We start from the raw sequence: 19,393 nt of genomic DNA, 5'->3' as shown, positions 1-19,393 counted from the left end.
AATTGTTCTGTTTTAGTCCCTAATGTAAGGTTTTGTTATAAAATGGCCACCATTCATTGATTCAATACTTAACAACATATTATCAACAAGGTTAATTGTTCCTAGTTATTATTGTATAAAGTTAAAGATGTCACAAATTTTAAGTGACCCTACGCATCTGTATATATATACATATATAAAATATTTTTTGGGTGTTACAGTTCGGTTCAGAGAGCACTTTTTCGTTGAGAATTCCTCGTTCCCCCACGATAGACCAGCGGCGAATTAAAAAGTTGTGGGGCCCTATCTATTCCATCTCTCGAGCCCCGAAGAAAACCCCCCTCCCCTTCGGATTCCATATCTCTTTTGACTCTATATATGCGGGCACCTGATATCTATGACGGTGGATATCAGGGTTCACTCACCCCGGTTACAACATTCCTTTCTATTGCGCCTAAAATCTCTATTTCTGCTAATATTTCACGTATTTCTATTTATGGTTCTTATGCAGCTACATTGCAACAAATCTTCTTTTTCTGCAGCATTGCTTCTATGATCTTAGGAGCGTTGGTCGCCAAGGCTCAAACGAAAGTGACATGACTTCTAGCTCAAAGTTCAATTGGACATGTAGGTTATATTCGTACTGGATTCTCATGTGGAACCATAAAAGGAATTCAATTCACTACTAATTGGTATCTTTATTTATGCATCAATGACGATAGATGCATTCGCCATAGTTTCAGCATTACAGCAAAGCCGTGTCAAATATATATCGGATTTGGGCGCTCTAGCCAAAACGAATCCTATTTCGGCTATTACCTTCTCCATTACTATGTTCTCCTACACAGGAATACCCTCGTTAGCCGGCTTTTGTAGCAAATTCTATTTGTTCTTCGCCGCTTTGGGTTGTGGGGCTTACTTCCTAGCTCCGGTGGGAATAGTGACTAGCGTTATAGGTCGTTGGGCGGCCGGAAGGTTGCCACGAGTAAGTCAGTTTGGGGTACCGAAGGCAGATCTCCGTGGACCGGACACGTAGCTTACAGAATTAGTTGCGACACGGATGGGAATGCATGCTACGAAAGATAGTGTGGAGTCTGATACATCAACCGTCTACTCAATATGAACCTTGGTTTGGTGAGTTGAAGTTGGCCTTAGGTGTAATAGGACTCCCAATTACTGTACGCAATCGTATACTGAGGTGCTCCCCGTTGGTTGTTGGAACGACGCGAGCCGAGCCGGGTCTCGATTCAGAAAGATGAAGGGCCCAAAAGTCTAAATAGGGAGTTATAAATTCCCCATCTGATTGGGGGCAGAAAATGAATCGACATCTCGATGTGATACAACCTTTTCTATTTTAGTTGGGAAAGAACGGCGAAGTCCATTCGAACCGTCCAATGAAGAATAAGAGGAGAGCAAAGCGCCAATGGCGCGTTAAGCGCATGCGGAACGGGCACGGAGAAAAGGAAGTTTGGAGGAGAAGCAGCCGAGCTCATTCCCCTCGCTTCTTGGACCCAAAGCAGTGCAGTCTTTCCTGGCCAAATAATGAATTTGGGGGTTCTTGCTACGCTACTTCACTAGAAAAGCCTTTTTTAGTCATATATATAAAGATAAAGATAGATCCATCTATCCTATCCCATTTCTATTTTGATATTGAAAAAATAATCTATTTCATTCAACGTTTGATTCAAAGAACTGTGCTTAGTCCTCCCCCGCTCATGAAAGGGCTCTACTGCAATGGATGGTAAAGGGTCCGTAGTACTCGAAGCACTGGAGTGATCCAGTAGCCGGGAAGGGCCTAGAAGTGCCTACTACTACACCACACTACACTTGGCTCTACACATTTACAGAGCTAACCCATGTCTAGTACATGTTGGCGCTATTAAGCATATGATGAATGACTCACCTCCAAGTCTTCCGTTCGTTTGGAGTGAGTCTTTTACAATTCCTTTCATTTAGATACATATCTTTTCATTACACTCATTCGGCCGGATCGATAAGAGTGTGAGGAGGTGTTTATGGGGGGTGCCCCCAAGGGGATTGGTATTCCTTGTAATTTATCCTATCATAAGACAAGGCCTCCATCAATGGAAGCAGCCGAAGCAAGTTGCCCACTCCACTAATTGAGAGTGGCTAGCTTCACTCTGAGGAAGAGATCGAAGAAATGGCAATGGAGTGAGAACTAGAAGCTTGTTGCTGCTCTTTCTTTTGTGAACCGAAGCGTTTTACTATGCTAACAGTTACTTGACCACAGTCACGTAGGAGATTCAGCTCGAACTTGAATACGTAGTGAATGAGTTAAAAAAATGAATAGCTCTATATCGACTATATGTATAGAGCTTCTCAAATCATCATCTTTTCAGAGGAATCGACTAATCATCTCTTGGCTAGCATATGGACACTGAACTTCGTTACGTAACGAGTAACAATGGTTCACAGCCCAAGGGCTAATTCAAGTTCCTCTTTATGTGGAATAACCGGTATGAGTTTTTCATAGTTCAACGAATCCCTATTCCCTAGCAAGTCTTTTCTGTTACAGTAAGAGCTGTCGAGAAAATAGAAGATCTGTTCCTATCCGTTGCTGGTGTTGAAGGAAGAAGTTGTTTTCAAATTCAACTGGGTTGCAACAACTAATAAGAAAAACTTATTTGATTATTCAAAAATATTTACGGATGTATAAGGCCAGCATAGGCTGAGTCTAATTCACCATCCCGGGAATGAGTTCTGACCATAAAATCAACTATCATGCTTGGATAGAAGGAGAATTCAAGACTATCGAGGTTGGATGGAGGCGCCTCTTCTCGGTCGGGAGTGAGTTGTGAATTCTGGTGATAAGGCTTGTGATGTTCGATCTAAGATATTCGGAATCAAGATCCAGATAGAATTGTTGGCTTTCTCAATAGCTTTCTCGAGTTGTTGTTACCAAAGCTGAGCTTGAAGAGCGGAGTTCGGCGAGAATACTCTTGACAGGTGGGCATGTAAGGTATCTGCTATGCTATTAGAGGATTTATACCGTAAACACACAACTTCCACCATGTTGGTTGTAGTTTTAGCTTGTATATGTGAAAAATGAATAAGAAAATAAAGGATATTTAAAAAAGAATTAAAATAAGATATTTTTCTGCACAAAACAGGGAAAGAGAATGAACTAGAACAAAGCAGATTTTTTTCATTCCAGCACTACAAGCATTTTGTTACATGGGAGTACATCCAGTAGGAAGCTTACACACACATAGACCAGCCAAACAACTAAACACAACATAACAAATAAAACCAAACAAAGACACTTAACTTAGCATAGGAGTCTATCTCTAGTAAGCATCAGAGTAGATCCCCACTAACAAAAGACAAAGAACATAATACATTAAAACAAACTACTTTGCGTCTACATACACCTATTTAAATCTTCTAGAAATAGTCGACGGATTCTTCTAGTCTCCCTGGTCACTGAGGGTGGCAACCCGCACAATGAGCTCTTTTTGTTCGGCGAGGGGGGCCCGAATCCGGTCTTCCAGACCGCGAATGCGGCCCCGGGTCAATTGCATCATATTTCCTACGACCTCCGGATCGAGAGCAGGCGCCCAGAACAGACCGAGCATTTGCTCCTGTTGGAGCTTCTTGTTTTCTGCACGACCTATCTCATGCTAAATTGTTGCAAGTCTTCTGGTGATATCAATAAGAGTGTTTGTTTTTGGAATAAGTGTTACTGAAAGTCTTTCTTTCTGACTTCTACCTCTCTCTTTGAAACTATAGACTGAAAGAAGCTTCTTTTATAGGCCTTGGAGGCGTCTAACTCTTTCTTATTATTAGTAAGATAAGTTGTCTTAGTTTCATAACATGTTTCATCCCTGGCTTTTCATGAATATGGAATCGGATCCACTAGATTTTAGTGTGATGAAGAATTCTCTTCGTACTCCAATCCGTACGAAAGGCCCCCTTTCTTTTGGTGGGTATCGCCACGTGTCTTAAGCCTGGATCACTCCTTCAGGAATAAGACACTATCATATAGCGCACATCAGAGAAGAGAGTACCCCCTTTATTATAAGACACCCCCCCCCCCCGTGTCCTTTCTTAATAAATGGAGTAATCGTCACTCGACAGCTCGAAAGCGGATCAGTACAAACCCACGTGATCCGTATTCGCTTACGTACCAGGCGTGCTTCATCGTACCCTGACTACTAGGAATAGTCAAAAACATTGAAAAACATCAAAATGCACAAAAACAAGAGAAAAACAAAAATGAGTTTCCTCGCGAGAAAAAGAAAAAATGATAGTAAATCAGTGGTCTGTCGAAACCTGTTTGAACTTAAAATGAAAAACGTTAAGTAGCTCTACTAATGATGTATCGGTAGGCTCACAATAATTTTAAAGTGTGCAGGGCGATATAAACATAACGAACTGAAGGCCGTGTGGGAAGCACTCATTGGCATATGGTCTTGGTACCGAAATTTCGTTTGATAGATTGCTGAGGTTCAGAGATACTTGGTCTTTATGCTGTTTATCATCTGGGTATCATGATTTTTTCTTTTACTGAAAACAATGGGGATGTAATTCTAGAACTTCCATGATACCATACATACATGTACATACTATACACAAGTCTTGAACTTCCATGATACCATACATACGTGTAGATGCTAACCATTTATTCCACTCCAGGTTTGATTTTTTTTCCTTGCATTTGATCCTTGAGAAGGATTTTTCCTGCATCTCTCCATATATTGCTTCTAAATTCACCCTTTTTCCGCTGAAAATGAATTCGTTTCTCTCCTTCCAAATGGTCCAACACATTGTCAAAATTATTGTTTTTATGAAGCTTCTTTTCCAGACATCAATTGTGCTTTGTTTGTAGAATTCCAGTAAATCCTTCATGTTGAAAGTGAAAATTTGTTGTATTTTGCACCACGTACTCACTTTGTACCATATAACTGAAGTCACATAACAAGCTGTGAATAAATGATACGCATCTTTTTCTTGTTCCCCACAAAGTTTACATGTCGCCGAGTGTTGCTAACAATGATGTATCAGTAGGCTCACAATAATTTTAAAGTGTGCAGGGCGATATAAACCTAATGAACTGAAGACCGTGTGGAAACCACTCATTGGCATATGGTCTTGGTACCGAAATTTTGTTTGATAGATTGGCAAGGTTCAAAGATACGTGGTCTTTATGCTGTTTATCATCTGGGTATCATGGTTTTTTCTTTTATCGAAAACAACGGGGACGCAAGTCTAGAACTTCCATGATACCATACATATGTGTACATAATATACATACATGTATATAATACATACTGTGCACGACCATCAATAAGTGATAAAAATATCACAGTCACCCCCGAATAAGTGATTCTAAATCACATCTATCATTTTTAAAAACAACATATGGTATATAATACATACTACATACGACCATCAATAAGTGATCTTAAATCACATCTACCATGCTGTAAAAACGGCGTTTATAAAAATAAAGCAAAAGGCACTAAAAATTATTTTAAAAATGTAAGGTTTTAAAAAGCATATGGTTTTAATAAATAAAAGGTTTAAAAATAAACGAATTTCGAACAAATGAACGATCCAAATGAAAGATTTTAAAAAAGATAAATGATTCGAATAATGCTATAAAAATAAAATGAACGTTTTACAAAACAAAAATGGTTCTAAAAGGAAGCTTTAAAAATAAACGATTACAAAAAAATGAGCAATTTAAAAAAATGAATTGTTTAAAAACCATATGTTTTAAAAAGAAATGAACTGTTCAACTTAATTTAAAAACAAAGGATTTAAAAAGAATGATTTTAAAGACAAATAGTTTAAAAAGAAACGATTTTAAAAATGATAGACGGTTTAAAAAGGTTAAAAAACAATTATTTTTAAAAATGACATTTATAAAAAACAAATTGTTAAAAAAAATGTATTTATTTGTATATTTAAAGTGTATTTTGTTAAATAATAATCATGAAATAAAGAAATAAAAAAATTAACTAATTACATAAATAAAAATATTAAAATAACTTTATAATTTACATAAACAGCCCTTAGCTATAAAAGGACCGTAATACCCTTAGACTTAATTGGAAAAAAGTAAATTAGTTAGTGTTGGAGACCAAAACCGTTGGAAAATGCAATCTCATGGTCTAATATGTCAAAAGATTATTTTTTAAACTAAAAGGGTTAAATCGGTTAAAAACTATAAGGGTCAAAACTGTAATTTACTCTGTGGAAATAAATAATTACATAAACAGCCCTAAGCTATAAAAGGACTGTAATACCCTTAGACTTAATTGGAAAAAAGTAAATTAGTTAGTGTTAGAGACCAAAACCATTGAAAAATGCAATCTCAGGTTCTAATATGTTAAAAATTATTTTTTAAACTAAAAGGGTTAAATCGGTTAAAAACTATAAGGGTCAAAACTGTAATTTACTCTGTGGAAATAAATAATTACACTTGGCAGAAAGTCAGAAACCCCCAACCGTTACCCACATCCATTAAATTCTACGACATATAGTCAACAACCTCACATCCCTAAAATTTAATTACACCTTGAATTATTAAACTTCCGGCCCAAAATGGACGTCGAGAAAAAGGTTGAACTGCCACTGACAACTATAATCACCGACGACAAACGCAAACGCCGGAGATGTATTTGTTTATCGATAATCATTGCGGCTATACTACTTGTCGCCTTAACCATTCTCATTCTAGCTCTCACCGTCTTCAAACCCAAAAAGCCAATCACCACCGTCAACTCTGTCGCCGTTAAAGATTTAGACGCCACTGTCAACCTCCTTCCGCCAAGGGTATCGTTAAATGTGACGCTTGACCTGGACATCACAATCAAAAACCCCAACAAAGTTGCTGTCAAGTTCCTCAACAGCTCAGCAACTCTGTTGTACAAAGGCCAAGTCGTGGGTGATGTTCCCATCCCACCTGGTGAGATCGGCTCTGATGACACTCAGCAGCTGAACCTTATGCTCACGCTTTTTGCAGATCGGTTGCTGGCAAATGTTGACGTTTATGCTGATATTATTCGCGGTAACCTGCCGGTGTCTACCTACACGAGGATCTCCGGTAAGGCTAGGATACTTAATTTGTTCAATATTCGCATTGTTTCAGTCTCCTCCTGCGATTTGAATATCAGTGTTTCAAATAGGAGAATTTCGAATCAAACTTGTCACTAGAGGAACAGAAGATATTATGTATTGGTTTATGATATGGTTGATTACACACGGGTTATTATGTTTATAAAATCACTAGGTGAAGTTTACGGGTTTAACCGTTTATATTTACTTATTTACTCACCTTCTTGCTTACTTTCACTACAATCCGGCGACTCTTGAATTTAAATTTAAATTTAAATTTAAATTTCTTCATCGATAAACAAAAATATAATAATAACTAGGTTAGAACCCCGTGTATTACACGAGTTTAATAAATGTAATTTTATATACTAAATAAAAAAACAATATATTTTTAAAAACCTTATTTATTACACTTGTTAAGTAAATATATTTTTATATATTAAATAATAAAAAGAATATATCTTTAAGAACCTCGTGTATTGTACGGGCTGAATAAATATAATTTTATATATCAAACAATAAAAAAATATATTTTAAGAAGAAGTTGTTTAATATAATTTCTCATAGTTAACAATAATAATATTAACAGTAAATAATATGCATGTTTATCTACTGTTAAGTGATACAATGCTTTTTAGTTTAGATAAGACTATGCCAATTTTAGAGTTGATAAGATTATATTAATTTAATTAATATTTAATAATTTAAATTAAATAATAATGTTCTATAATTGAATATGGTTTGGATAATGTAATTTTTAGATAAGAAAGAAAATACTAATATTAAGTATTTATTTATCATTTAAATACATATCTTGTCGACCGTACATGTTAATCGATTACATTATGTTTATTATTTCGTGTAATATACGTGGTATTTTAAAGATATAACTATATCGCTTATTATATAAAATAGATATTAAAGGATTTTGGCCTAGATGACGGTCATCTAACTCAGTTTGTAAATCAAGTTACAAAATATTGAATAATAAAAGTTTTGATTGTTAGATATTAAAAAGGATTTTGGCCAAGCCAACTTATGTGAACCGGGTCATTTTTAAATCAAATTACAGAATATTGAATAACGGAAGTTTTAATAATATTATCTATTAGTGAATAAAGGAAGTTTTAATAATATTATCTATTTTTCTCAATGATATTAAGTCGTCAACCACACCTTAATTAATATAAATCCAGTGGGTAAATTGTTTAATAATTTAAATTAAATAATAATTATCTACAATTAAAGATGGTTTGGATTAATGTAATTTTTAGATAAGAAAGAAAATACTAATATTAAGTATTTATTTATGTCAATGATTTAGAGTTGATAAGATTTATATTAATTTAATTAATATTTAATAATTGAAATTAAATAATAATTATCTATAATTGAAGAATGTCTAGAATAATGACAAGTATTGGTTTCTTTTATTATATAGTACTAGCGGTAAGACCCGTGTGCAAACACGGGTCATTTCTTAGAAAATCATGCATAAGCCATATTGACAGAGAGTAAAAAAAATAATTAGTACAGACTTATAAAAGAGATATACACTAATGGTGAATAAGTTTATTCAACAGTAATTCCATTATGTTGATAGCAAACTACTGTTGTCTATTAACTGTTAAAAACTTCAGTTGCTTTCCAACAGACTTTCCTAAAAAATGTTATCCATTATCTCCAACAGAATTACCAGATGGATAGCGTAAAGTGAAACCACTGTTTTCAAAACCATCAGAGATCGAAGACAATTCTTGCAATAAGAATGAGAAATATATGGTACTTGTAATTTAAATTCAAATAAAGTTAAAACCAATTTTTGCAAATAAAGTTCACCAATTCCATTGATGATTGCTTAAAGTGAAACCACTGTTTTCAAAAAGTCTATTTGACCAAAGTCAAACCACTGTTGGCAAACTATAATTCTTAGTGGTTCAAAATCTGTTTGACTTTTGGTCAACATCTGTTAAACTGTTGATCAACATCTGTTTGATTTTTGGTCAACAACTGTTTGACTTTTGGTAAACATCTGTTAGACTTTTGGTCAACATCTCATTTAGAATTCAACAGAGAGTAAAAAAATAATTAGTGCAGACTTATAAAATTAATATGCACTAATGGTCAATAGGTTTATTCAACATCAATTCCTTTATGTTGATAGCAAGCCACTGTTGTCTATTAACTGTTAAAACTTCTGTTGCTTTCCAACAGACTTTACTAAGAACTGTCATCGATTATCTCCAAGAGAGCTTGCCAGATGACGTTATAGATAGTAACTATCAGATGTTAGTCGACCCATGTTAAAAAGGTCAGTCAACAGAAATTACAAAGGTTAGTAAACAAATATTAAGAGAATAATGTTATTAACAACATGTGTTCCCAGGATAAGCTTAATGCAGAGCAAGTATCAGATGCTTTCAAAAAGTTGTATTGCTTTCCAACAAACATTTTCTAACAACAGTTCCCCCATTATACCCAACAGACGTTGCCAGGTTGACAAATGTTTAGTATCATCATAGATTTTGTAAAACTTCCTTGTAAACCAATTAGTAGTGGTTGTACAGACTCGTTTCTCTTTATCACAAATCAAAATTTTCAATCCCTTCCTACTTTTTACTCTAGATACAGCAGCACAGAGCTGGCCATGACTAAACACTGGATGTGGAAGATATAAACCAACACGCTCCAATGATTGTCCTTGACTTTTATTTATTGTCATAGCAAAACACAGTGAAAGTGGGAATTGTCTTCGAGAAATCTTCACTGGTATTCTTTTATCTGAAGGTGTCATCTTCAGTCTTGAAATCACAGTATGATGACCTATATTAGTCCCTGTGATAATTTTTGCTTCAATCACAACTTTTCTGAGCTTCGTGATTTGTAAACGTGTACCATTACACAATCCATTTGTCTGATCAATGTTTCTGAGTAACATCACCGGAGCACCAACTTTCAGTACTAATTTATGATTAGGTAAACCAGATAAACGAAGATTGTTTAACACATCAGGAGGAAACAACGCCATATTAAGCTCTGATTCTTCCTCCGATTGGCATAAACTATCTGAACTAAAATAAACCTTTTCTTCACCAGGCAGACTCTCTAACAACTCTTTATTTATTGAATCCACTACTTCATTAGTTGGATCAAGAATCGCTCTTTGCTGGAAATACGTTAAATCCCACAAAAACTTATTCATGTCCGGATATATATATGAAATGAGAGAAGAAATAGGATTGACTTGGTCATGAATAAGTAAATTATCTGGTATTTCAATATCAATCTCACCATCATTTTCTTCACCAAGCAGACCATCACCAAGCTTTAAAATCCATTCTCCAAATTCCTTTATTTCTTTCAAATCCGCTTCCTGATAACCAACTCTTAATCTCATATTCTCAGTTAGCTTTAGTACTTTACAGTGCCGCCATATATAAGAAGAATTCAAAGAAGCATTGACTATCATTGTTCTGGTACCTTTATGGATGATCGGAAGAATTTGTCTAAAATCACCACCAAATAGAATGACCTTTCCCACAAACGGCTTCGATTGCATGTTCGGTTGACTGGAACGTGAAATATCTCTCATTGTTCTATCAAGAGCCTCGAAACAATGCTTGTGAGTCATAGGTGCTTCATCCCAAATAATCAATCTTGCTCTTTTAATTAAATCACCTAACTCAGTATTAGGCTCTATCGAACATATTGAATTCTCATTAATGTTGATTGGAATTACAAACCTTGAATGAGCAGTTCTACCACCATCCAGCAAAAGTGAAGCAATTCCACTGGATGCAACATTCAATACAACTTCACCTTTTGATCGTAATGTAACTGAGAATGTCTTCCAAAGAAACGTCTTTCCAATTCCACCATAACCATATACAAAAAACACACCTCCATCACCTTTTTCAATCGCTTCCATAACAATTTTATATATCTTTTCCTGTTCGGCAGTTAAACACTTTACATAACGATCATGTTCCCTTTGAAGAGCTAGTCTGTCATACGATAATTCTTTCATTATCAATCGATTGTTCGACGATGAAACATAGTTGTCTGGAACACTTGGCATATCATCAAAATTTCTCACTGTACTTCCATTGGTAAGAAGCAACTTTTCAATTTCAAATAGACAGATATTTTCAATGTGACACCTGTGTCACCGCGACCATCAAACAAATACCAAGCCGATGAAATATTGTATTTCATACTTGGGATCTTGTATAAATATGTGTATGTTTTGCACATATCAATTATTGTTCAATTTCAAACTCTACATTGCTTTCTAGAGCATTATACGCAAACTGGTGCGTAAACGTACTCAGTTTAATGCGACAAATACTCCGGAACATCAACATATACTCAACATACCTTAAATAACCTTTACATAACTTAGAAATAAGTTTTAAAGGCTTGGGTATAGCAAAAACAAGTTAATTCGCTTACAGGGACTAAACTTGACAAACTGCGAAAGTATGCCAATTTGAACTGTAACGAACATTCCGGAACATGTTCATAAGTTAAACATACCCTAAATATCCTCTACATAGCTTAGAAATAGGCTTTGAGGTGTTTGGTATGCTAAAACAAACTTTTGGATCATTCAGGGACAAAAAGTGTCAAAAAGTGCACAAGTTTGCACTTTCGCGCATAACTTACGTTCTGAATACATCCGGACATCCAAAAATTTATGTAAGCATCCTTATATTATGCCTTAGTGTTGGGCATGAGAAAAATCCATTCGTCGCGTCATTTGGATCGTCTTTCGCGCTTATGCGCATTCCGTCGTAATTAAGCGAACATCGCAATCGTACGGCCAAACGAACCGACATCCGGAATATTTTTGAGCATATTTCATGTCCCCTACACTAACTTCATCTTAGAGCCTTGAAATGAGGTTAACGGGGCTTAAACGTGCCAAAAATGGGCCAAAAATACGTGTTTCTGAAGTGCAGGGACCAAAATTGTAAATTCTGATCTGGGAACCTTAGGCGGGGCGCGTAAGGATTTACCAAATCCTTACGCGGGGCGCGTGAGACTGTCAGACAGAAAAATCTTTGCATTTAATGCAGTTTGGCCTTTCGTTCGATCAAGGGGCAATGCCCTTTCACCCAATCAGGAGCCAAGGGCCAAGTTCTGACTTACCACAAGAATTTGACAAGTGTACGCTCGAGATCGCGGCACGATATTCGATAAACGATCCTAACGGTTCCACTTTTCCTATAAATACCCCCCCCCCTTTGTTCCAAAAACCCACAAAATCTGATCTTAAGGCTCTAAGTTGGAACCATTGTTCCATACCTGAGCTATTTGATCTAGATTAGCACTCGGGGACCTTCCGTAAGTCTTCTTTCGCTCTTTTATCGCTTTTCGAGTCCGAAAGTCAACATTTTGTTGACTTTCTGCATTGACCAGCTTATGGTCGATGCGAAGTTCATGGAACTTCATAACGTGAGCGTGATCACGATGGTTATAGTCCGTAGTGACTATACCTACTGATCACCACGTTAACTAGGCTCAGTGACGGGTCGTAGTTTCGGCCAAAATGTGCATTCTTGCATATTTTGTAACCAAACTACTCGTGAGCATCAAAGCCGTTTGTTTTGATGTCAAACCTGTTTTCTAAACTTAGTTAAGCATGTTCTAACATGCTTAGCTCGTCACTTTTAGTTTAGTGCTTATACAGGGTCGTAAGGTAAGCGATCTAAACCATCGCTTATACTTTCGAACCCGACCCATTTGGTCGATCTTTAGGATCCGACCAAACACATTAGGTGACCATAGCTATAACCTTCCGAGGTTATACCTTGTGGTCACGATGTTAGGCGTTCTACGCGAACGACGCGTTAGGGTAGCCTAAGCTACCTAAACGGGTCATGATGGGGCGTAAGCACTTAGGTTAGGTTTCATTTTAGTATGTAGGCTTTGTTAAACCATATTACATGAGTCTCCATACTCGTTTGGTTTACGAACCCGCATACTATCCGACCCTCCGATTTTGGTCCGGTATATTAATATAGCTACCTATTAGGTGCCGTTTGATATCTCGTGACCTCTAGCATTATCTGGTTATTATACAAGGAATTCAAAGCAATCTCAGGTGAGTATATTGAACCCCTCTTTTACTGTTTTCCAAACTGTTTTGGGGTGAAACACATGTGCCTACTTGCTACTTTCATGCTTTCCGGTTTTCACATCATATACTGCTATGTTCGATAGTACATATATAGTACATGATTTCATTGTGTTTATGCTATGTATGCCCATTGTGTGCGTACTTAGTACATTGCTTTACATCACATTTATGCTACGTACGCCCATTGTGTGCATACGTAGTACATTGTTTCACATTGCATATCTGTTGCATATGCTCATCCAGCATATGAACACATTATTCTACATTTTGAACCGTTGTACTCTACAATACATTTCATGCTACGTACGCCCATTGTGTGCATACGTAGTACATTGTTTCACATTGCATTTCTGTTGCATATGCTCATCCAGCATATGAACACATTATACAACATTTTGAACCGTTGTACTCTACAATACATTTCATGCTACGTATGCCCATTGTGTGCATACGTAGTACATTGTTTCACATTGCATTTCTGTTGCATATGCTCATCCAGCATATGAACACAGTATACTACATTTTGAACCGTTGTACTCTACAATACATTTCATGCTACGTACGCCCATTGTGTGCATACGTAGTACATTGTTTCACATTGCATTTCTGATGCATATGCTCATCCAGCATATGAACACATTACCCTACATTTTGAACCGTTGTAACCATTTGACTATGTGAACCGTCTTACCCTTTTGATTTCATGAACCGTCTGTAACCATTGAACCGTGTAAACCAGTTGTATCCGTTGACATGAATTACATTTGACAATAGACATTTAACTATACATGAACATTTCTACCGTTGTTAAACATTTCATTCTGATGGTTTGGTTTGAGTAAGTGATTAAGTAACGAGGCGTGTGTAATATGATACAAGCATGGTGGATACGCCGCTGGTACTTCCTATATATAAGTGTTTGTATGGTATTAACATATCGTAGCGTTATTTGAATCATTTCAATTTGAGACATATGACATTTTATACAAATAACACACTTTTCACGAGACATTGCTTTACAAACGACTTATCTTATACAAATGCATTTTTCATGGTTATCCGTTTAACCATACAGTGTCTTCTTATTTATACATATCATTTGATCTTACCGTTTTTCAAATGATTTACAAGACAAAGCAAAATACGAGGTTCATGACTAAACATTTTCTCAAACATAAGTCATGAATTCCGTTTTCACAAAACCAATGTATCTCACAGGCATTTTTATGCTGACGTACCTATTTTCACATGTGTTTTCAGGAGATGATGCATAGGACTTATCAAGACATACTTAGGCGGACCTGTGCCTTAGTGACTTAAAACGAGACAAGAACTAGTTAATTTATGTTATGTATGCTTTGATTCTTGTTTAGACAATGTAAACTTTCATGTTTGATTTATAAAACGAAACTTCATTTGCCATGGATTTGAAACAATTGATTCTGTTACAACACTCCCCGACGTTTCCGCCACGTTTTGTATGTTCTACGTGGTCGGGGTGTGACAGAAAAGATGGTATCAGAGCCAATGGTTATAGGGAATTAGGTTATTAGTAATGCTTTGACCTAGTCTATAACCTTCCTAGGAACCTAACGCGAGTTTACTTGCGTTTAGTCACAAAACAATACCGTCACCTACCCTTAGGCGACGACCACAACAAGAATATAAATTTCAAAACCGCCTTGAAAGCTAATCATCTGTCCTAGGATGATTGATTACTAGGTTTTGAACCCTCTGTTATAAGGTTTTGAACCCCTTTGAATTTTCAAAACTCCCGTCAAAGTTTTGGGTCCTAAATAGTGTGAACACGTGCGAACTGGAAGAGTGAATGCCTGTACCCTGGGTTTTCTGTCTATGGTTAGAGTGTTCGTACAAATCCACATAATCGGACCAGTCACTCTTACCTGGGAACTCTTGGGGTGAGTGTCCACTTATAGGCGAGCATGTCTTCGCGATACACTATGAGGATCTATTTGCTTTAATTCAGCCTTGGTGTTGTTTGTTTGCTTCATGATTCAAACAAATGACCATCAACCGTGATTATGGTTAGTGATTGTAACATCCTATTCTTACCCAATACCATTTTATTTGTTTCCTTTCATGTTTTTCCCCTTTTAGAATGCCTCCTCGACGCGAACACCAGATAGCAACTGCCGAGCTGGCAGAAATTATTGCGCAGCAGATGGCTGCTCAATTCCCAAATCTCTTTGCTCAATGGAACCAAGCCAACAACAACAACAATGGTACATGCAATTTCAAGAACTTTAACTCGGCTAAACCACTCAAGTTTAGTGGTTCTGAGGGAGCAACTGGGCTTCTCCAATGGTTCAAGAGCATCGAGAATACCTTCCGCCACGTGCAGTGTCCGGAAAATCGCAAGGTCGAGTTTTCTTCGAGTGTGCTTCAGAAGAGGGCTCTTACATGGTGGAACGGGGTAATGAGAGACCGTGGTGCAGATGTTGCTCTAGCACAAACATGGGCTGAACTGAGAGCTCTTATGATGAGAGAGTTTTGTCCTCGTCATGAACAACGAGCGTTGGAGAAGGAGTTTGATGATTTGAAACAAGATAGTGGCGAACACAGGGCATATACTGATAGGTTTGAGGAGTTGAGTCTACTTTGCCCGACTATGGTCGCCCCACTCGACAAGGCTATCGAAAGGTACATCGACGGCCTGCTTGACTCAGTACAAGACATTGTCACTGGTAGCAACCCTACCACACTCCGTCAGGCCATTGAGCTATCTGCAACCTTGACTGAATCGCAGATCAGAAAGCATAAACTTTTTCGAAAGGGTGACAAGAAGCCAATCGAGGAATCAAAGACCATGGATGAACAGACTATATCTCCTAAGAAGTCAAAGAAGCGAAAGGCTTCTCAGAACTTCGCCGTGGTCGCTCACAATGGTCAAGCCGTCCCCAACCAACCAGCTCAACCCCCTGCTAGAAAACCATACAATGGAACTGCACCTTTGTGCAACCAATGTAGCCTCCATCATCACGCCAATGTACAGTGCCGCAAATGCCAAACTTGTGGACTCATAGGCCACACAGCAAGAGTCTGCCCAGCTGCAGCTGCGCCAAACCAAGCTGGCGACAATCCTGCTCAAGGTCGTTTTCTACCAGGCTCTTGTTTCAACTGTGGCGAGATGGGTCATTTCCGCAGAAATTGCCCAAAGCTTGCTAATGCAAATCCAGCACAGGGATGAGCATCCGACTAACTAGAAGACAACATCGTTTGGAAATAATCACGTCTTATGTATTATTTTCTTTTGTTGTCAAAGTCCAAGAAACAGTTGTGATCATTGTTTATAAATAAATCTTTTATTTACATTACAATGTATTGCTGTGGTTGCATGCATAAACGACATATCCCTTACAATACCGACAATCGAGAAACCGTATTCCTTGAAGAACAAACTACCCCCAAAATTCTCCCATCTTATGATCTCTTGCGTCTTCCACGAAATTCCTAAGTACCCGTTTATTCTAAGGAAACGAAGTACAAGGCGCAGGTTACAACACATGACGAATACCCAAAGTACCACTATAAATCCTTAATAGGGTACCTAAGAATTACCCGTAAGTCTTTAATTGTTGTATACCTTCATTCGAATGTGGTGATTCCTTGTAATCAAAAATCGAATTTTGGGAGATCTTTCTATCTTCTCAGATAGATTCCAGTGAACATTGAGATCCGTCGACAGGTTTCCATATCCGTATTCAATCGATAACAAGTTAATAACAAATTATGATCAAATTAAACAATTATGTGACTATGTGCTTATGTGTTTCCTTATGTATTGTTGTGTGATCCAAATTATGTTATCCAAATCTTCGTAGAATCTTACATATCCGTGTACAAGAGATTCATAGTAGGATGCCCAAAGGTATTACTTAAAGTCCTCAATGGACTTCTATGTTATAGTTAAGTCCCTCGGATTATAAAGTACTACTTCATAATTAGACCCCTTGAGTGGTCTAGCTAAACAGATTCATCCAAAAATCTGGTTAGGGATATCATGTGATGATATAGCTGAAAGGACTCCTTGGTGGCCTAACCAAGAGGATCCCCTGTCGATCTAATTAAAAGGAACCGATGGAAGTCTAGTCACCCTCGTCACAAGTTTGATATCCTTCCCCAAAACATTACAAAACAAACTGTGCGGACAGTGCAAGGGATTACGTAATTATGGATGCATACATAACTATGGAATTTAGTGCACAGAAATCACAACAAGTTCTGTCATGTGTCTAGAGTTAACCCTATTCATTTCCAATTCTGATGAAGCATCCGTTGAGGAAAAATGAACTAGCTATTCATTTTTCACTTCTGAAGAATATCCGTTGAGGAAATGAATATCCGTTTATCCTTCATTTCCAAATCTGAAGAATACCCGTCGAGGAAAATGACTCCGTTTGTTCATTTTCGTTCTGAAGATTTATCCGTTGAGGAAATGAATATCCGTTTATCCTTCATTTCCAAATCTGAAGAATACCCGTTAAAGATGACCCCGTTTGCTCATTTTCGTTTCTGAAGATTTATCCGTTGAGGAAATGAATATCCGTTGTGTAATCCTTCATTTCCAACTCTGAGGAAGCAACCGTTGAAGATGACTCCGTTAGTTCATTTTCGTTTCTGAAGATTATCCGTTGAGGAAATGAATATCCGTTGTGTAATACTTCATTTCCAACTCTGAGGAAGCAACCGTTGAAGATGACCCTGTTTGTTCATTTTCGTTTCTGAAGATTATCCGTTGAGGAAATGAATATCCGTTGTGTAATCCTTCATTTCCAACTCTGAGGAAGCAACCGTTGAAGATGACTCCGTTAGTTCATTTTCGTTTCTGAAGATTATCCGTTGAGGAAATGAATATCCGTTGTGTAATACTTCATTTCCAACTCTGAGGAAGCAACCGTTGAAGATGACCCCGTTTGTTCATTTTCGTTTCTGAAGATTATCCGTTGAGGAAATGAATATCCGTTGTGTAATCCTTCATTTCCAATTCTGATGAAGCAACCATTGAAAATGACCCGTCTGTTCATTTTCGTTTCGGAAGAATGACCGTTAAGGAAATGACAAGATATTGCCTTACATATCATTGGTGGTTATTTGGCAAATTCACAAATAGACTCCTACGAATAAATTTCGGGACGAAATTTCCTAAAGTAGGGGAGACTGTGACACCTGTGTCACCGCGACCATCAAACAAATACCAAGCCGATGAAATATTGTATTTCATACTTGGGATCTTGTATAAATATGTGTATGTTTTGCACATATCAATTATTGTTCAATTTCAAACTCTACATTGCTTTCTAGAGCATTATACGCAAACTGGTGCGTAAACGTACTCAGTTTAATGCAACAAATACTCCGGAACATCAACATATACTCAACATACCTTAAATAACCTTTACATAACTTAGAAATAAGTTTTAAAGGCTTGGGTATAGCAAAAACAAGTTAATTCGCTTACAGGGACTAAACTTGACAAACTGCGAAAGTATGCCATTTTGAACTGTAACGAACATTCCGGAACATGTTCATAAGTTAAACATACCCTAAATATCCTCTACATAGCTTAGAAATAGGCTTTGAGGTGTTTGGTATGCTAAAACAAACTTTTGGATCATTCAGGGACTAAAAGTGTCAAAAAGTGCACAAGTTTGCACTTTCGCGCATAACTTACGTTCTGAATACATCCGGACATCCAAAAATTTATGTAAGCATCCTTATATTATGCCTTAGTGTTGGGCATGAGAAAAATCCATTCGTCGCGTCATTTGGATCGTCTTTCGCGCTTATGCGCATTCCGTCGTAATTAAGCGAACATCGCAATCGTACGGCCAAACGAACCGACATCCGGAATATTTTTGAGCATATTTCATGTCCCCTACACTTTAACTTCATCTTAGAGCCTTGAAATGAGGTTAACGGGGCTTAAACGTGCCAAAAATGGGCCAAAATACGTGTTTCTGAAGTGCAGGGACCAAAATTGTAAATTCTGATCTGGGAACCTTAGGCGGGGCGCGTAAGGATTTACCAAATCCTTACGCGGGGCGCGTGAGACTGTCAGACAGAAAAATCTTTGCATTTAATGCAGTTTGGCCTTTCGTTCGATCAAGGGGCAATGCCCTTTCACCCAATCAGGAGCCAAGGGCCAAGTTCTGACTTACCACAAGAATT

General features: G+C 37.3%; 1 protein-coding gene and 1 pseudogene across 3 annotated transcripts; both read left to right on the top strand.

Moving 5' to 3' along the window:
- Positions 1–207: 207 nt before the first annotated feature.
- On the top strand, positions 208–1,015 carry LOC118488486 (annotated as a pseudogene).
- A 5,486-nt stretch (positions 1,016–6,501) lies between these two features.
- Positions 6,502–14,626, top strand: LOC110917090. Of its 3 annotated transcripts, XM_022161706.2 has the most exons (3): positions 6,502–7,051; positions 9,277–9,373; positions 9,449–9,470. In XM_022161706.2, the coding sequence occupies exons 1-2, from the start codon at positions 6,550–6,552 to the stop codon at positions 9,324–9,326; spliced, it is 552 nt and encodes a 183-aa protein (XP_022017398.1). In that variant the 5' UTR covers positions 6,502–6,549; the 3' UTR covers positions 9,327–9,373; positions 9,449–9,470. The 3 variants fall into 3 exon arrangements, with proteins under 3 accessions (XP_022017398.1, XP_022017401.1, XP_022017400.1); XM_022161709.2 differs by lacking the exons at positions 9,277–9,373; positions 9,449–9,470 and adding an exon at positions 14,465–14,626 and having other exon boundaries at positions 6,503–7,051; XM_022161708.2 differs by lacking the exons at positions 9,277–9,373; positions 9,449–9,470 and adding an exon at positions 8,753–8,844 and having other exon boundaries at positions 6,503–7,051.
- The last annotated feature ends 4,767 nt before the right edge of the window (positions 14,627–19,393 follow it).

Source organism: Helianthus annuus, chromosome 16 (assembly GCF_002127325.2).
Source record: "Helianthus annuus cultivar XRQ/B chromosome 16, HanXRQr2.0-SUNRISE, whole genome shotgun sequence".
NCBI classification, from domain to species: domain Eukaryota; kingdom Viridiplantae; phylum Streptophyta; class Magnoliopsida; order Asterales; family Asteraceae; genus Helianthus; species Helianthus annuus.
This window is presented reverse-complemented; position numbering and strand designations above follow the sequence as displayed.